This window comes from Verticillium dahliae, genomic scaffold, assembly GCF_000150675.1.
Source record: "Verticillium dahliae VdLs.17 supercont1.2 genomic scaffold, whole genome shotgun sequence".
NCBI classification, from domain to species: Eukaryota; Fungi; Ascomycota; class Sordariomycetes; order Glomerellales; family Plectosphaerellaceae; genus Verticillium; species Verticillium dahliae.
Window position 1 is genome coordinate 2,487,181 of NW_009276916.1, and position 15,727 is coordinate 2,502,907.

The 15,727-nt window shown below is 56.7% G+C and overlaps 4 protein-coding genes across 4 annotated transcripts in view; 2 read left to right on the forward strand and 2 right to left on the reverse strand.

Annotated features, from left to right (window-relative positions):
• Window positions 1–6,194: 6,194 nt before the first annotated feature.
• Window positions 6,195–7,273, forward strand: VDAG_01628 (2-nitropropane dioxygenase; the record flags this gene model as incomplete). Its single annotated transcript, XM_009650514.1, has 3 exons — window positions 6,195–6,237; window positions 6,323–7,134; window positions 7,232–7,273. The coding sequence occupies 3 exons, from the start codon at window positions 6,195–6,197 to the stop codon at window positions 7,271–7,273; spliced, it is 897 nt and encodes a 298-aa protein (XP_009648809.1).
• An 847-nt stretch (window positions 7,274–8,120) lies between these two features.
• Window positions 8,121–10,453, reverse strand: VDAG_01629 (polyadenylate-binding protein; the record flags this gene model as incomplete). Its single annotated transcript, XM_009650515.1, has 2 exons — window positions 8,121–8,241; window positions 8,295–10,453. 2 exons carry the CDS (start codon window positions 10,451–10,453, stop codon window positions 8,121–8,123), a joined length of 2,280 nt encoding a protein of 759 aa, XP_009648810.1.
• Window positions 10,454–11,379: 926 nt separating this feature from the next.
• On the forward strand, window positions 11,380–15,395 carry VDAG_01630 (ubiquitin-protein ligase E3C; the record flags this gene model as incomplete). Its single annotated transcript, XM_009650516.1, has 5 exons — window positions 11,380–12,131; window positions 12,197–12,396; window positions 12,459–12,526; window positions 12,804–12,937; window positions 13,037–15,395. Exons 1-5 carry the CDS (start codon window positions 11,614–11,616, stop codon window positions 15,393–15,395), a joined length of 3,279 nt encoding a protein of 1,092 aa, XP_009648811.1. The 5' UTR covers window positions 11,380–11,613.
• A 116-nt stretch (window positions 15,396–15,511) lies between these two features.
• VDAG_01631 (3-ketoacyl-CoA thiolase) overlaps window positions 15,512–15,727 on the reverse strand; it is a gene marked incomplete at both ends in the record, with an annotated part of 1,735 nt that continues 1,519 nt past the window's right edge. Inside the window, one exon of the mRNA XM_009650517.1 lies at window positions 15,512–15,588. Coding sequence (XP_009648812.1) covers window positions 15,512–15,588 — 77 coding nt within the window. The remainder of the gene's footprint in view (window positions 15,589–15,727) is intronic.

The window sequence follows — 15,727 nt, forward strand, 5'->3', positions numbered from 1 at the left end:
GGGGGGGGCTTGTTCGGGTCGGCGGCTGTTGTTCGGTTTCGAAGCATGATGATGCCATCAAAGGCTTTTTCGCGCAGGGTTTGTGACTTTGTTTGGAAGCTCCCGCAAACCAAATGAGGTGGTCAGTGATCGAGGCTGTCGACCGGGTTGCCTTTTGGTTGACTGGTGGCCGGAAGCTGCTGCTGGCTTCCCCGGGGTGGAACGCTCAGACGCAGGCAACGTGGTTCAGACGTGAGCTAACCACCTACCCGGCTTAGCTACCTACTTGTACCTACCCTACCTTGCCTGAGCTATCTTTAGGTAAGGTAAGGTGAGGTGAGGTACTTGTAAGGCAAAGTCAGGTAGGGGACGGCGTGCCAAGGGTGCGGCTAGTGTGGGAGATCGAAGGAGGTTGGGAGCTCGTGCTGAAGCTGGAGAAGGTAGGCAGGGGAGGGTAGAAACCCGGGAGAGGCTTCGGTCGTCCGCTGTTCCGTTACGGATTTCCTCAAGCACTAAAACTCAAGCTCGACGATGGGACGGAGGAGATCAAGAGGTGGACGCCATGAAGAGAGGAGAGAGACAACATGAATTGACCAGTGACAGCGACGTACGGAGGCAGGCCCCCAGTCAGCCCCGTGCAGCAGCTGAGGCAAGGCATGTGGTGGTTGTATTGCAGGACCAGCCAGGTAAAGAAAAAAAAAACTGGAGGTGAAGGTGCCAGGGGTGAGAGGGGGGGGGGGGCTGGGCAATTCTTTCTGGCCCTGGAAACTCCCAGAGACCGGTGAAGGATCCCCTGTACAGTGTATAATGTACCTGCTGCTGGGGCTGTTTGGTAGAGGGGAGAGGCCCCTACCTCAAGAGGTACAGTACGTACAAGGTACTGGCTGGGTGGGGGGAAGTCATGCTGCTTTAGGGATCATCCAACTTCATCTCGCCCGCCGTGTCCGGGGAAATCCCAGTAAGAACCAAACCAACCTTCCGTAACATGCCCGGTACCTAGAATTCCAATCAACGTGTCTGAGCAATTGGGTAGGTAGCTAACTAGGTACACAGACTGGCATCCAACACGAGCCGCGCTTGCCAGGCTTATGGTGAGCACTTTCTGAATCATCAATTTGCTTTGGCCAGGCATCTACCAAGGCAAGCACCACCATGTATATCCTTCCTACCTGCCCAGGGTAAAACCCCTTTGGGTTGCGTGTATTCACGGGTTGCGTCTTGGGATGCTCGAATGTGACTTCCCCTGTAGGTAGGTACCTCAGGCAAGGTAGGTAGGTAGTGACGGCATGTCATAATGTAAGGCAGGTAGGCGGCGCAGCATCCAAAACCCCTCCACTATTGCGCACCAAGTCACTCATTTTCTTTTGTTGACAACATCCCCACCAGGACCACTCGATATTGAGCTCGTCTCGAGTTCAACATACCGTCGGTCGCCGATTTCTTCTTGGCATCGTGGTTGTGTCGTGCCATGTGTGGTCAGCTTGTCGCCTACCTTAGTCCGTAGAAGTCAGCCTCAAAACGGCCGCCTCTCTTGACTTCAACAGGTCACCACATGCAGGTATGCAGTCAGAGCAACGCATTGCCATGTCTGGCTCGTCCGGTGTGAGCATGGGCACCCTAATCTAAAAGCCAAAACGCACATTACGAAAAGCTCGCACTTTGCATCTCCGATGCAAAGAGGCGGCCCCGTCCACCGAGTTCGATGCAGCAACTGTCACTTCGTTCCGCCCTCGCAATAGGCCGCCCACGCGGCTCAGAATGCCGTTCGAGAGCAAACTGCTGTCAGCGGTTCAATATACCGCTGTAGCAGGCGAGCGGTACCGAAGCAAGGTATCCAAGAGTTTCTCCAAAGGCACTGCCGCCGTGATTGATGTTGGATCAGAGAACATCAAGCGGATAAAGGCCTACCCGAACTTTCCTCTTACCCTTTACGCAATCATCGAACCCTAAATCTTCACGCCCTCAAGGCTAGACTGTGAAGCCGTGGTATCGAGGGTGAGTGGGATATCCGGAGCCGCTTGGCAAAAGCCAAAGCAGAATGGCATACACGGATGCTACGCTGTGCTTCCACGACTTCGTCTTCGTCAACGACAATATGGACAAAGCATACAAAGGGCCTGAGCACTTCATCTTTCAATAATGACTCGGACGGGCGCACAGATGGCCCGCCCATATGCGAGGTTCACTCAGGCCAGGCCATCATTCCGCCCTATATTGACATTGACAACGCACGAATGGCGCAGGGTAAACTGGGCTATATTAGAGTCATATGCCGATGGTCCCTTCCCAGCTTACCAACAACTGATACATACTATGTATGTGCGTGTACCTGGTGTTCTGACACGAACAAGCCTCGCCTGTCGATGACGGCGGTGCTGGAAAATGGCTGGCACTGGCTCGGTAGAGCAGCCAGGGCGCTAGTCCTGGTAAGGGATGTGAAGATGTCTGCATCAATGTGGTAGAATTCGTGAGCTGATCGCTTCGTCTGGAATGACGAACAACATAGGTACATAGTATGTCCCAAAGGATCATGATCGCGGCTGTTTTACCTTGAGGCTGGGGGTCTGGCCGGGATCTGCCTCTTTCATCGTTTCCCTCGACTCTCGACTGCAACCCTCATGAAATTAGTCTCACTGACTTCAACAAGGTGGTGGTAGGTAGTCGAACGTCTTCTCTGATGGGTCGACCCCCATCAGCACCAAAGCCGCCACGCGAAGAACTGCCTACGTCTTACTACTACTACTACCTTACGAGATGACCGACCTTCAGTCTTGATCACCGCCATCGCAGATCGCCACACGACCGAGAGACCCTGCTTCTCCCCACCGACTCCCACCCAACTCCCACCCAACTATCAAGAGACGCCCGGGGGGATTCCTGCATGGGCACGCCTCCATCCCGCGCTTGCCCAAGGGCCGAGCTCACTTTATCGTGCTCGCTTGACACGCCTCTCTGCTCCAAACTCCAGCCATGACATTCTGTCCATCAGCCCCCCCCCATCTCAAATCTGATGGGCTGACCCGGACCCCTTGACAGCTGCCGCGGTTGCCGGAACCCTGCCCATGTCCAGTCTCCCGAAAAACGGAACCCCTGTCTCGGTAGTGTCCGGAAATCTTTGGTGCTCATCAAAATTTCGAGCACATCGCTCGTCAACAGTTGGGTTCTCGCTTGGGAGTAGACCAGGTACAGGACCAGGAGGGTGCTGCGGGCCAACACCGCTACCGAGTCTCCGGGCCACGGCCCAGGCAGATCATGGCCAAGCCACGCTGTCGTTGAACTAACACTACGTACCGTTCTCTTAGGCATTCTCCCGGCATCAAGAAGCGGTCAACAGCTTGTCGAAATACAACCCGCGGGCCTCTCGCACCCCCTGCTCACCCTTGTCGAGCGACCCCCCTTCATTCCCACATTCTCTTTCTTAGTGGTGTTTTCCGGGCGAAGCAAAGCTGATGAACTGAATCCCTACTATCGGCAGTGGCTAATAATAGTCGCTATACGTAATGGTGAGGGCAGCGCGGTCAAGCAAGCTCCTGTGATGCCTGGCATGAATGGGCATGCAACTGACATCAAGGCACATATGGGCTGCTCACCATGACCAGCGTCTTGCCGTTGACAGCCTTCGGTGGTGGGTAGTCAATTGGCGGGTGAGGCCATAAGTCCATATGCCCACTCCCCCACGAGACGCAGCTGCTTTTGGTGCGGTCGTTGTGAGTAAGCGCGCGGGAAAAGGTAGCAGGATAGAACGTCTGACCTGGACGTGGCGTGCAACATGATACGGGCTTCATGAGCCATGAGCCGTGTCGTACATACACATACCACCGCAGCAGTGTTGAGAGGCCAGACGCTATGGCAAGGAACACGAGAGTACGCAAAAGAATCATCAAGAAAAAAGTAAAACGAGAGAAAAAGGCTCGGAATCGCCGATGCCTTTGTGCAATGGTGTCCATGCATGTTCTGATGCAACACTGCAACATGGCGAGTGGATGTTCGTCGGCATGTTGGCACCCAGCTGTCAAAATGTTCGTACCCGTTCGTGTGCCCTCCCTTGGGGGCTCCACGATGCGCGATTGACGAGATGTACTTGTCAAATGTGAAATCTGTCAGGCGACGGAAGGACCAGGGCATCTGTGTCAGGTTATCTGGCTCCTACCGTCGAGTGATATCGCCTTGTGGCCGCTTGCCGCACTCGCTCTCGCTTCACATATGGCATTACTATGTACCTGAATCTCGATATGGACGACGTTCTTGGATACTGACCCACAACTTGAAGAAGAATCACTGTCGATGGTCATAAAGTTTCTTGGGAGCCGAGACACGCAGTCGATACCTACCTACTTACACACCTACTTCCAGACGGGAGCGAGGGAGGCTTTGTCACAGCATGAATCTTGACAGCATACCCCCCCGCGTCTTTTGGCGAGGGCCAGATGCTGGCATCTCCTGACTTTCGACCGTAGGTATCTGAGCGAGACGCCAGCCGTCGTCTCATCGTCCGAGGGGGGGGGGGGGGGGGGGGGGGGGGGGCGGGGGACGATTCGCCCTGTGCTCGATGGCACTGTTCACGGCCGTGAAAGTCACGCGGACCCTTGCGTCTCAGATGGTCCTTCGCCGAAGGTGCCGGGCCAATACGCAGGCGGAGGAACGCCGATGACACGGCAATTTGGGACTATTGCCTCGAAACCCGTCTTAGGCTTTGCGGCCATCTATTTTTTCCCTTTCCTAGCCCGGTCTCACGGATCTTCACAAGGCTATAGCTAGCTGGTCCGCCGCCCGCCAGACCTTCTGCGACAAGAATAAGCCGGCCTGCGGACCAGCGTCTGGACCTCTCATGATCACGAGGTTGGGCGCCCGCATCCCCGTCCGACGTGCCAATGGGCCCTTATGCAGCGCCGCTGCTTGGCTCCTCCCCGCCCCGCCTTCGTCCACCCAGAGTGTCATTGACGCGACGGCTAGGGGTTGGCAGGGCAGCTCATCAGATTCGAACTGATCTGCAGACTCCCATGCAGAATCGAAAGCTACGGCTGCGGAAATCCTCCCGCGTGTGACGAGAGGGAGGAAAAGGCCTGTCAGAGCGCGCGAGTGCCGGGAGGGGCCAATTGGGGGCAGCCGGCTCCTGAGTAGGCAGCACACACCCCGCGGAGTTTCGTTTCGTCCTCTGGATTGCACTGAGACAAAAGTGCATTGGGGCCCAAAGGACTCAAGGGTCCTGCCATGTCATGGACATGGCCGGATGCGCTGTCGCGTCAGTTTGCAAGCGCACACACGTCGCATGGTTTGGATGCCTTGCTTGAGCCGACCGAATCGTGTGAGGTGTGCATTGGGAGGTGATGCGGCTCGACGCAGAAGCCCTGCAGTCGCGAAGTAGAGAATAAAAAAGCCGTCCGAGACGCAGGATGCCAGTCACGCAACACAGGGTCGCACAGATCGGGAGTGGCCTGATGGCCGCCTCACAATGATGGGCGATGCAGGAGGATGCAGGTGGACGCGCAGCATGCTTGTCTGTCCGCTGGCCTGTCGGCCTGTCAGCCTGTCGGCATGTCGGCCTGCCGGCCTGCCTGTCTGCCTGCCTGCCTGATTGCATGCCAAAGGGTAGGGAGGCAGGTCAGCGCGAAGCATGGTGAGGCAAGGCACAACCTGTCAGTTATTCGCCGTCCTGTTGTGTGCCAGCTGTCGTGCATCCGATGTCAAGGGCGAAGGGTCGAGCCAGCGTGTGCATGTACACTTGTCCGCCGTCGACCTTCCGTGTGGGAGCATGTCGTGGCGCCAACCTCCTCATGTCTGAGAAGTTGATGTCTGACTCGACCTGGCTGGATGTACATGTATGTTCGTCGTCGATTTGGAGCTTGGATGGTCACGAGCTCATGGCAGCAAGGTGAAGAGGCGTTCCAGGTCTCGTGACCTTGGAAGGTGGATGGATGGATTGTGGCTTTCACCATCAGCACAGCCTCCTACTAGTATGCAGTAATTATGTTCCTTCCCCGAACATGTGAGTCGGTACCCCGGACGGGGGAAGGCGCCCGCAGTGGGGCATAGACCCGAGGACCTCGGCATGTCTCGTCACGTCTGCCAAGCCGAGCTTCAACTCCACGAGAGGTAGCCGCGATAAGGCATTATGTCTGCTTGGCCGCCCTTCATCACGACCAGAATTCTCGTCACCAACAGCGCGCGCGTCCCTCTTGCTACCAAACATTTTGCACACCGAGTCGCTGTCCGCCATGCCTTTCGACACTGAGCTGACCCGGCGCCTGGGCATCAAAGGTACGAGTGCCCCCACGAGCTGTCTTCTCCCACTACCTACCTGGTACTCTGTACGCCCAAGACTGACCTTGGTTCGCACGCCTAGTCCCCATCGTCCAGGGCGGCATGCAGCACGTGGGAACCGCCGACCTCGCATCTGCCGTCTCGAACGCCGGTGCCCTGGGCATCATCACGGCCCTCATCTTCCCGACGCCCGACGCCCTGCGCGCCGAGATCAAGCGCTGCCGCACCCTGACCAAGAACCCCTTCGGCGTCAACCTGACCCTGCTCCCGGCCCTCGTGCCCCCCGACTACGCCGCCTACGCCCGCGCCATCATCGAGGAGGGCGTCACCATCGTCGAGACGGCCGGCAACTCCCCCGGCCCCGTCATCACGCAGCTCAAGCGCGCCGGCGTCACCGTCCTCCACAAGTGCACCACGATCCGCCACGCCCAGTCGGCCGTCAAGCTCGGCGTCGACTTTCTCTCCATCGACGGCTTCGAGTGCGCCGGCCACGTCGGCGAGTCGGACATTACGAACCTCATCCTCCTCTCCCGCGCCCGCCAGTCCCTCAAGGTCCCCTTCATCGCCTCGGGCGGCTTCGCCGACGGCCAGGGCCTCGCCGCCGCCCTGTGCCTCGGCGCCTCCGGCATCAACATGGGCACGCGCTTCATGTGCACCGTCGAGGCCCCCGTCCACCACTCCATCAAGGAGCAGATTGTCAGGGCCCAGGAGACCGACACGGAGCTCCTGCTGCGCCGCTGGCGCAACACGACCCGCCTCTTCCGCAACGACGTCGCCCTCGAGGCCCTCAAGGTCGAGCGCGAGAGCACCACGGGCAAGTTTGAGGAGATTGCCCCCCTCATGAGCGGCAAGCGCGGCAAGGAGGCCTTTGTCAACGGCGATCCCAACTATGGCGTGAGTTTTTTTGATGTCCCCTGTTCCTGTGGGCATGATGCCCCAGGAAACAAAATGTGAGACAGAAGAAGATTGCTAACAAATGTATGTGACGCAGGTCTTGGACGGCGGGACAGGTCATTGGCCTGATTCACGATAATCCCCCACGGTAGATGTCCTTGTCACGAGAATAGAGAAGGAGGCCGAGGATGCCCTCAAAGACAGGTTATCCCTCCTCAAGCCGGCGGCGAAGCTGTAGTAGAGACAATGTATGAATCCAAGATAGACCATTATTGATCAACGTATGAAAGCAAACCTTGATGAACATGTTCCCTTGTCAAGGTCCTCCCCAAGCACGCCGGCTTTTCAGTCACACATACAATTGTGCACGAGTCCTTTCTCAATAATCTCATACATGCCATGGTGTCATCATAAACATAAATCTATTCGGGACGGTTCACCATCCGTTGAGGTGAGCCTCCCTCATCCACCCGACTAACCGAGAACCGTTCTGGGGTATTGATGTCATTCCTCGTACGAGGCAGACGACTGTTCTCAAAGCATACCGTAAAACGCCGTCCGTAAACCAGACCGAGGAGGAAGAAAGCAACCACCGAGAGAAGAATTGTCCTCAGGCCGAACATGACAATCGTCCGCGAGGACCGCTGCCGGCCTCCTACCCTGTCCTTTTCACAAGATGCTGCACAAGGCACATCGTGACATGAAGGCAGAGGGGGTCTGATGGTTGACCGGCAGATCTGAACCCAGCTGAAAAAAAAAAAAAAAAAAGAAGCCACACCATGCCCTGGAATACCGGGGGGCGAGGGGGCATCGACGATGGCCAACCCTTTCACGTAAAACCATAAAACTTTTTCCGGCTCCCGTTTCACTCAAAATATCGAGGTCGTTGCCGCCAGAGGGTGCTGCGATCTATGCAGCCCCGGGTATGAAGACATAGGAAAAAGACCAGGCGCGTTGGCGACCGATGAGGAAGCTGAACGCGACGCCTAAGCCTTGGTCTCTTCCTTCTTCGAATCGTCCTCCTCGGTGCCCTGGTTCTTGACGTACTCCTCGTACACACCGAGGGCCTCGTCAACCTTGAGCTTCATGGCGTTGTCATCCTCAATGCTGCGATGGTATTAGTGTGTGCGCACGAGAAATTAAATGACGAGGCAACTCACAGGGTAATGAGCTCAGAGTTCTCCATCTCGAGGAGCATGCCCGTGATCTTGCCAGCAAGCTCAGGCTGCTGAGCGGCAATCTTGGGGAAGATAAGCTCGCCAATGATCTGTTTCTGCTGGCGGGCATCGGTGGCGTTGTTCAGCTGCAGCTGAATAGCGCTGAGACCCTGGGGAGGGGTGTTCTCGCCGGCGCCGGGGGCACCGCGACCGCCCTGGGGAGGGAAGTTGCCCTGCTGGCCGTTGCGGCCGCCGCGTCCGCCGGCCTGGCCGGGCTGCTGGCGGTTGGGAGGGTAGCCGGGGGCACCGGGGCCCATGGGGCCAGCGGGCATGCCCTGCATGGGACCGCGGCCACCCTGGCCACGGCCGCCACCCATGGAGGCCTGCTGGACCTGCTGCATGGCAGCCATGAACTGGGGGTTGTTGGCCTGGGCGGGGAAGCCGCCGGGAGGGAACTGGCCAGGGACGCCGTACATGTTGGGGGGCAGCTGCTGGGGGATGCCGCGGCCGCCCTGCTGGGGGAAACCGGCAGGGTACTGTCCGGGGCGACCACCCTGGATGTTGGGCATGCCCATGTTGGGGGGGAAGGGCATGCCACGGCCGCCCTGGGGCAGGAAGCCGGGCTGCTGGCCAGGGAAGTAGACAGGCTGCTGCATGAACTGGTTGGGCATGCCGGCCTGAGCGGCAGCGGACTGCATGCGCATCTGGTTGCGGGCCTGGATGCTCTGCTCAAGCTGGTTCTTGCGAACGTCCTTGCGCTGAGCAAGGGCGACGTAGAGAGGCTTGTTGTCGATCATGCGCTGGTTCATGTCGGCGACGGCCTTGGTGGCATCCTCGGGGTTGCTGAAGCAAACAAAGCCAAAGCCCTTGCTCTTGCCGAGCTTCTTGTCGCCCTTCTTGGCGTCCTTCTTGTCGGCAGCCTCCTGGCTGTCGGCGTCAGCCTCGCTGTCCTCCTTCTTGACCTCAGCCTCGGGGGCAGGAGTCTCCTCCTCGGCCTTCTCCTCATCCTCGCCCTCAGAAATGCTATCACGCATGACCTTAGCGGAGGTGATGGGGCCAAACTCGGAGAACATGGCCCTCAACTTCTCGTCGTCGACATCATCGCTGAGGTTCTTGATGTAGAGGTTGACACCCTGGTACTTGTTGGCCTTCTCCTGGCGAGCAGCCTCGTAGGACTTGCGCAGCTCCTCCTCGCGCTCGTGCTTCTTCTGGGCACGGCCAACGTACAGGTCTTGGCCGCGGAAGTCCTTGCCGTTGAGCTCCTCGACGGCTTGAGAGGCAGCCTCGTGGGTGGTGAAGTTCACGAAGCCGAAGCCGCGGCTCTTACCCTCCTGGTCGCGAGCGAGCGACGAGGAAGTGACCTCGCCGTACTTGGTGAAGAGGTCACGGAACTCGTCATCAGAGGCCTCGCTGTTGATGTTCTTGACGTAGACGTTGGTGAAGTTGGCCTTCATCTCCTCGAACTTGCTCTGGCGATCCTTCTTGGGGATGTGGTGGCCGACGTAGACCTTCTTCTCGTTGAGAAGCATGCCGTTGACATGCTTGATGGCCTGGGCGGCAGCCTCATCGGTCTCGTAGTGAACGAAACCGTATCCCTTGGAGTTGCCGTGCTCATCCTGGGCGACCTTGCAGCTGAGGATGTTACCGAAAGCAGCAAAGGTGTCGTGAAGGGCCTTGTTGTCAATGGCGACATCGAGGTTCTTGATGAAGACGTTGCCCTGGCCGTTCTTGCGGAGGGCAGGGTCACGCTGCGACCACATGATGCGGCAGGGGCGGCCGTTGATCACGGTGTAGTTGAGCTCCTCAAGGGCCTTCTCGCCATCCGAGGTGGTGTTGTAGTTGACGTAGGCGTAGCCGAGCGAGCGGCGAGTGACGGCATCACGGCAGACACGGATAGACGCGACGGGACCGATGTGGGAGAAGAGCTCGAAGAGCATGGCCTCAGTGACCTGGGGCTCAAGCTCACCGACGTAGAGAGAAGCAGAGGCCTGGGGCTGGGGAACGGCCGAGTTGGGAGTAGGACCAGCGGTGTCAGCATCGCCCTGAGCGCCCTCAACATTGGTGTTGATGGCAGGGGTGTTCTTCTCCTCGCCGTTCAGCGAGGTCGAGGCGAGGTCGTTGGTGAGCTGATCAACAGCACCGGTGTTCGCGGAGGCAGACATGGCGACGACGTAGGGTAGTTTCGTTCTGGCAGGCAACTGTGTTAGCTGTGGCTGCGTTAGACACAGTGGGAGTGGTGGCCGGAGGGTAAAAGTCGACGGACGAGGAGACGGTGTGCGCGCGGGCGGTGTGCAGTGGATTGGGTATTATGGTTCGCTCATTGTTGGGAGGCGGGGGCAGGGGAGGGGAAAGGCAGGCTCGACTTACCGGGAGAATGAAAGCTAACGAGTTGTTATTCGGAGGGATGCAAAGACAAGAACGGGCGTCCAAGTCTTTTTGCGTGGTGATGTAGAGGAGAATGGATGTGGTGCGTCAAGTTTGACCGAGACACAAGGCGCTCTTGGGGTGGGAGATTGGCTGGGCAAGAGTGCAGGAGGTAAGAGTAAGGGTATGAGGACACAAAAAGATGTGTCGTGGGGTTTTTTGAGTGGATTTTAAAGTTTTTTTGGTTTTCCGTGTGTGATGAGCGAAAGAGAACAAGCACGAGAAACGCACTTCTTGTCTATTGCTCGTGTGTGTGAGGATCGAGATGATGAAGGGTTTGTGGATGGAGGAGAAGAGATTTCGGTCATGCCCCAAGATGGTTGAGGATTAAATTTTAGACTCGCCTGGCAGGCAAGCGTCGTCTCGGTTGGTCTTGCAGTCCTTTCAGCCAGTGACCGTTGCCGTTCAAAGAGGAAGGCACAGGTGGGGATGGGTACCTGTGTGCCTGTGCCACGCTGGCAAGCCTGGCAAGGTACCTGACAAGCCTGGCCACATTTTCTTTTCTTATCGCCTTATCGGAATTGGGACGGCCAAGCCTCGCGCACCGTTAGCGTTAGCGGTTTTTCCGTGCGTGGTGCGCGCGAAGCTTCCACCTCTGTCTTACTAACCACAAGGGACTCACCGTCATCGCCCCGCCAGATCACGGCCGCTATCCTTCCACCTTGCACCAGAGGAGCTCCCATTTGGAGAGTGCCCCGCCACGATCCCAGACTTTCGAATAGCTATCCTTTGGTTGCCCGAGACTCGCTGAAGTTGGCATGTCTGTCCAAGTCAATCTCCTTGATTCACACCCTCTCTTGGACATGTTGCAGTATCCGTCTTTGAAGCTTGGTCACCAGTCATAGTCCTACTACCAACCTTAACCCCCCCACCTACCTACCGACAACGCCGGGTCATCATGCACTCGACCTTCACGGGCAACTCCCGCCGAACCCGAAATGTCAACCTAAGCGGCCAAAATCAGAACCCCTTTGCCAACGTGTGGTCGCCGTCAGCCAGTTCTGGGGCTTCCAAGACAGTGTCAAACGCCCAAGCTGAGCGTCAACAGAGACAGTTAGAACGAGACCGCCTGAAGGCTGCGAGGAACATCCAACGAACATGGAGGAGCCACCACGTCAGAAGACAATGTCGGGATGTCTGGCGCCAAGCCTTCGATGACATTTACCGTGTTGACACCCCGAACACTGCAGTCCAGAGAGTGCATACGGCTCTACCGCTGCTGCTTGCTGCCTTTCAGAGGAACCGACCTGACGACGTGCATCGGCTAGCTTACATAGCACGAGATGTCATGTCCCAGCACGTACGCTCTTTAGTCCCATCATCGGAAAATCAATCAAGTCGAGAGCAAGAAGGCCATCGTCTGAGACGATTGTCTGAGATAACTGTCGAGGCCCTTGGGGCAACCATTTTGGAAACGTGGGTTGGGACGCTCAATGGCCTTGACATATTTTCTGAAGAGAGACTGACTGTGATTCTTTCAGACACCTTCAACCAGAAACGAAACTCCTTGTCGATCTCCTAGCCTACCTGGTCACTGGGCAACCTCAGTCTGTCGTGCGGGTTCTCTCCCAGTACTTCCGACTCCTAGCAAGACTGGTGCGTGCTTCTGCCTCAGATGAGCAGCAGCTCGAGAAGGTCCTGGCACTTGTGTTGGCTCCTTTGAACGAGCCTCCCCAGTATGGTATGTTTCTTCACCATAATCCTCCATCCTGCACGTGGCTCGGCTGTTTACACACTGACCAGGTTCTGCCGAGGACGCCCGTCCACATTCAAACCGCGCCTATGATGCATTTGCTTTCGATTTCCTCGCAGTAGGGGATATAGCTCCTCTACAGCAGGAAAATAATCTCATTGCGCAACGCATCGACATCGATAAACTCTCAGGAGCCATAATTGAAGCATACTCCGGGCCTCGGGCCGCCTCGGCAACGCCAGATAGTCTACTTTGGCTGCTCGCCTACTTTATAGACATACATCAGACGCAAAAGAGTACATCTCACCACCTTGGCTCGTTGCATGCCATGCACCTTCAGCTGTCAAGTTTGGCTTCTCAGATTCGATTTCGATTACCATTGACAAGCAACGGAGCGTCACAAAAACACCGAGCAAGCAAATGATGACACGGTGTCCATGCTCCGACCACTGCCGCCTTATGTTTTGACCAAGCTTACCTCCTGCGTGGACCGAGCCGGTATTACTGATATCCTGTCGGATCTGGCCAGGTCAGTTTTAGTCGAGCTCACACAACGACAGAGGGCTAACTGCAGCAGCACTTTTGCCCCTGATTCAAACGCAGCTTCTGTTTCCCCTAATAACAAAAGCTTCCAGGGCGCAAGCCTCTTGGCAGGCTACATTGTCACGCTTCTGCGGTGCTTTCCGACATTCGCTGATGACATTCGGATGCGCCTGTTTTTGGGAGATATTCCCTCAACAGGCGGAAATATCCCCGTCATCAAGTACCTTTGGCAAACAATGAGCCAGACATCGCTTTTTGAGCGCATCTGCCATGATAAGGGATCCGCTCACGCAGTCGGCTCGATCCCTTCCTTGATTAAAAGATACCTGTCGAAGTCGGGGACTCAAGAATACTCGGCCCTTGAGGAACAAGAGTGGAGATTGACTCTGCTTTTCCTTGAACTCTATACTTTCATATTACGCCTCAGCGACGACGACGACTTCTTCAGCGGCATTTGGCCAAGGATCATTGAGAATGGCGAGCCGCAGACTCGCCTCCGAGCATGCAGCCTTACCCTCGAAGACGTCAAAAGCTTGACATTGTTCCTCAAGAACTTGGCTTTTGCCCTGCATTATTACACCAACGAGATCCTTCAGGATCTTGCTCCAAGCCTCGCCTCATCCAACGGATTGGATTCCTTCCTTGGCCTCGCTGAAGGTCAGAAAGCCTCCAACAAGGGGAGACGCACATCCCTGGGCCCAAAGGGCCTATCCTTCGATAAGCCAGATCTAGCAGGGTTGAGGGCTATCGTGACGTCGACGTTGCGCATGCTCTACGAACGGGACTCTCGACGTCCGTTTTTACCCCGGGACCACTGGCTCATGACCTCCAAATTTGACATGGAAAAGTTTGCGTCGAGCGTCGTGCGGGAACACGACCGCCAACAAGAAGAGCTGGCCAACTTGTCAGATGATGAGGATCAAGACGAGGAAGACGACATGGATGACGACGTGGAGATGGAAAATGGCGTGCATACGTTCGCCGGTCAGCGCTTGTCGCAGCACGCGCAAATAGAGAACATTCGAGCTCGTCAGAGACGAGCCCAGAAAGCTCGCATGCTATCCGTCATCGGACCCAAACTAGAGATCCTCCGACACATGCCTTTTGTGATCCCTTTCGATGCGCGGGTCCACATCTTCCGACAGTTCATCTACCTCGATCAGCAAAAGAGGAGACAAGGAATGGACGCCGAGCAGTGGCGGATGTCCATGATCAACAATCCGCTCCTGCCCCAGAGAGGTCTGACCGGACGTCATCGTGGAAGCATCAAGAGAGGACAAGAATTCGACGATGCGTTTGAGCAGTTCTACGAACTAGGCGAGAGCCTCAAGGAGCCAGTCCAGATTCAGTTCATCGACAGCTTTGGCGACGTCGAGGCAGGCATCGACGGAGGAGGTGTCGCTAAGGAATTTCTCCTCAGCGCCATTAATCAGGTGTTCATGAATCAGTCTGATGACCGATATTTTGTCGAAAACAGCCAGAAGTTGTGGTATCCGAACCCGATCATCTTTGACAAGTTCAGAGAAGAGACCGAGAAGATGGGTCTCCCTGAAGCTGAGAAAAAGGATATCCTGACCGGACTCTCACAGAGGTACGAGTTTCTGGGACGCCTCGTCGGCAAATGCATGTATGAGGATATCCTCATCGACGTCAACTTTGCCGGATTCTTCCTACTCAAGTGGGCAGCTTCCGGTCTGACAGGCGAGGAGAGCTACCGGGGCAACGTGAACGACTTGCGTGACCTCGATGCTGGCTTGTATCAGGGTTTGGTGCATCTCAAGAATCTGCCCGCTGACGAGGTGGAGTCCCTAAGCCTTGACTTTACAGTCGATGATCAGATCTCGGCGGATGGCGAGACGGTCCGCAGTCTGACGACAGAGCTCATTCCCGGCAGGGGCTCGACGCCCGTCACCAAGGACAACAGACTGCTCTACATATCGTACATGGCGCGTCACCGACTCGTGGTGCAGCCCGCCCAGCAAACGATGGCTTTCCTGCGTGGTCTGCGCGCCATCATCGCGCCGACCTGGCTCTCCATGTTTAACCAGACGGAGCTGCAGCGCCTCGTCGGCGGCGACTCGTCCGAGATTAGCATTGATGACCTGCGCGCCAACACCAACTATTCGGGCCTCTACGTCATTGGCGACGATGGCGAGGAGCACCCGACGATCCAGCTCTTCTGGAAGGTCGTGCGTGGGTTCACGGACGCCCAGCGACGCGATCTGCTCAAGTACGTCACGTCGACGCCGCGCGCGCCGCTGCTGGGGTTCGGGTCGCTGAACCCGCTTTTCAGCATTCGCGACGGCGGCACCGACGAGGCCCGGCTGCCGAGCGCCAGCACGTGCGTGAACCTGCTCAAGCTGCCGCGGTATACTGACGAGGAGACGCTGCGGCGCAAGTTGGTCCTCGCGATTTCCTCGGGCGCTGGCTTCGACCTGAGCTGAGGGGTGTGACGACGGTCAGAGGCGGACAGTAGGAGCGTGTGTAACGATTGTATGAGGTATAGAACAGGTAGCGTTGGCAGCGTGATGCATATATCAATGCACGTTTTTTTTTTCTCTCAACGCTTTCTGAGCTGCGATTCCCGCACAGGCATGTACGGCAATGAACGACGTGACCAACGACTCAAGTCACGGACTTATAAACAACAGTGTGTAAGGTCATACATGTCAGAGATTATTGTCTCTATGATCGTGATATGGTTCTGATATGGTACAAATGGCTTCCGATTTGGGGGTTGAGACCCTTCCCGTCTTCCATGCCTTGCTTCCCCTTT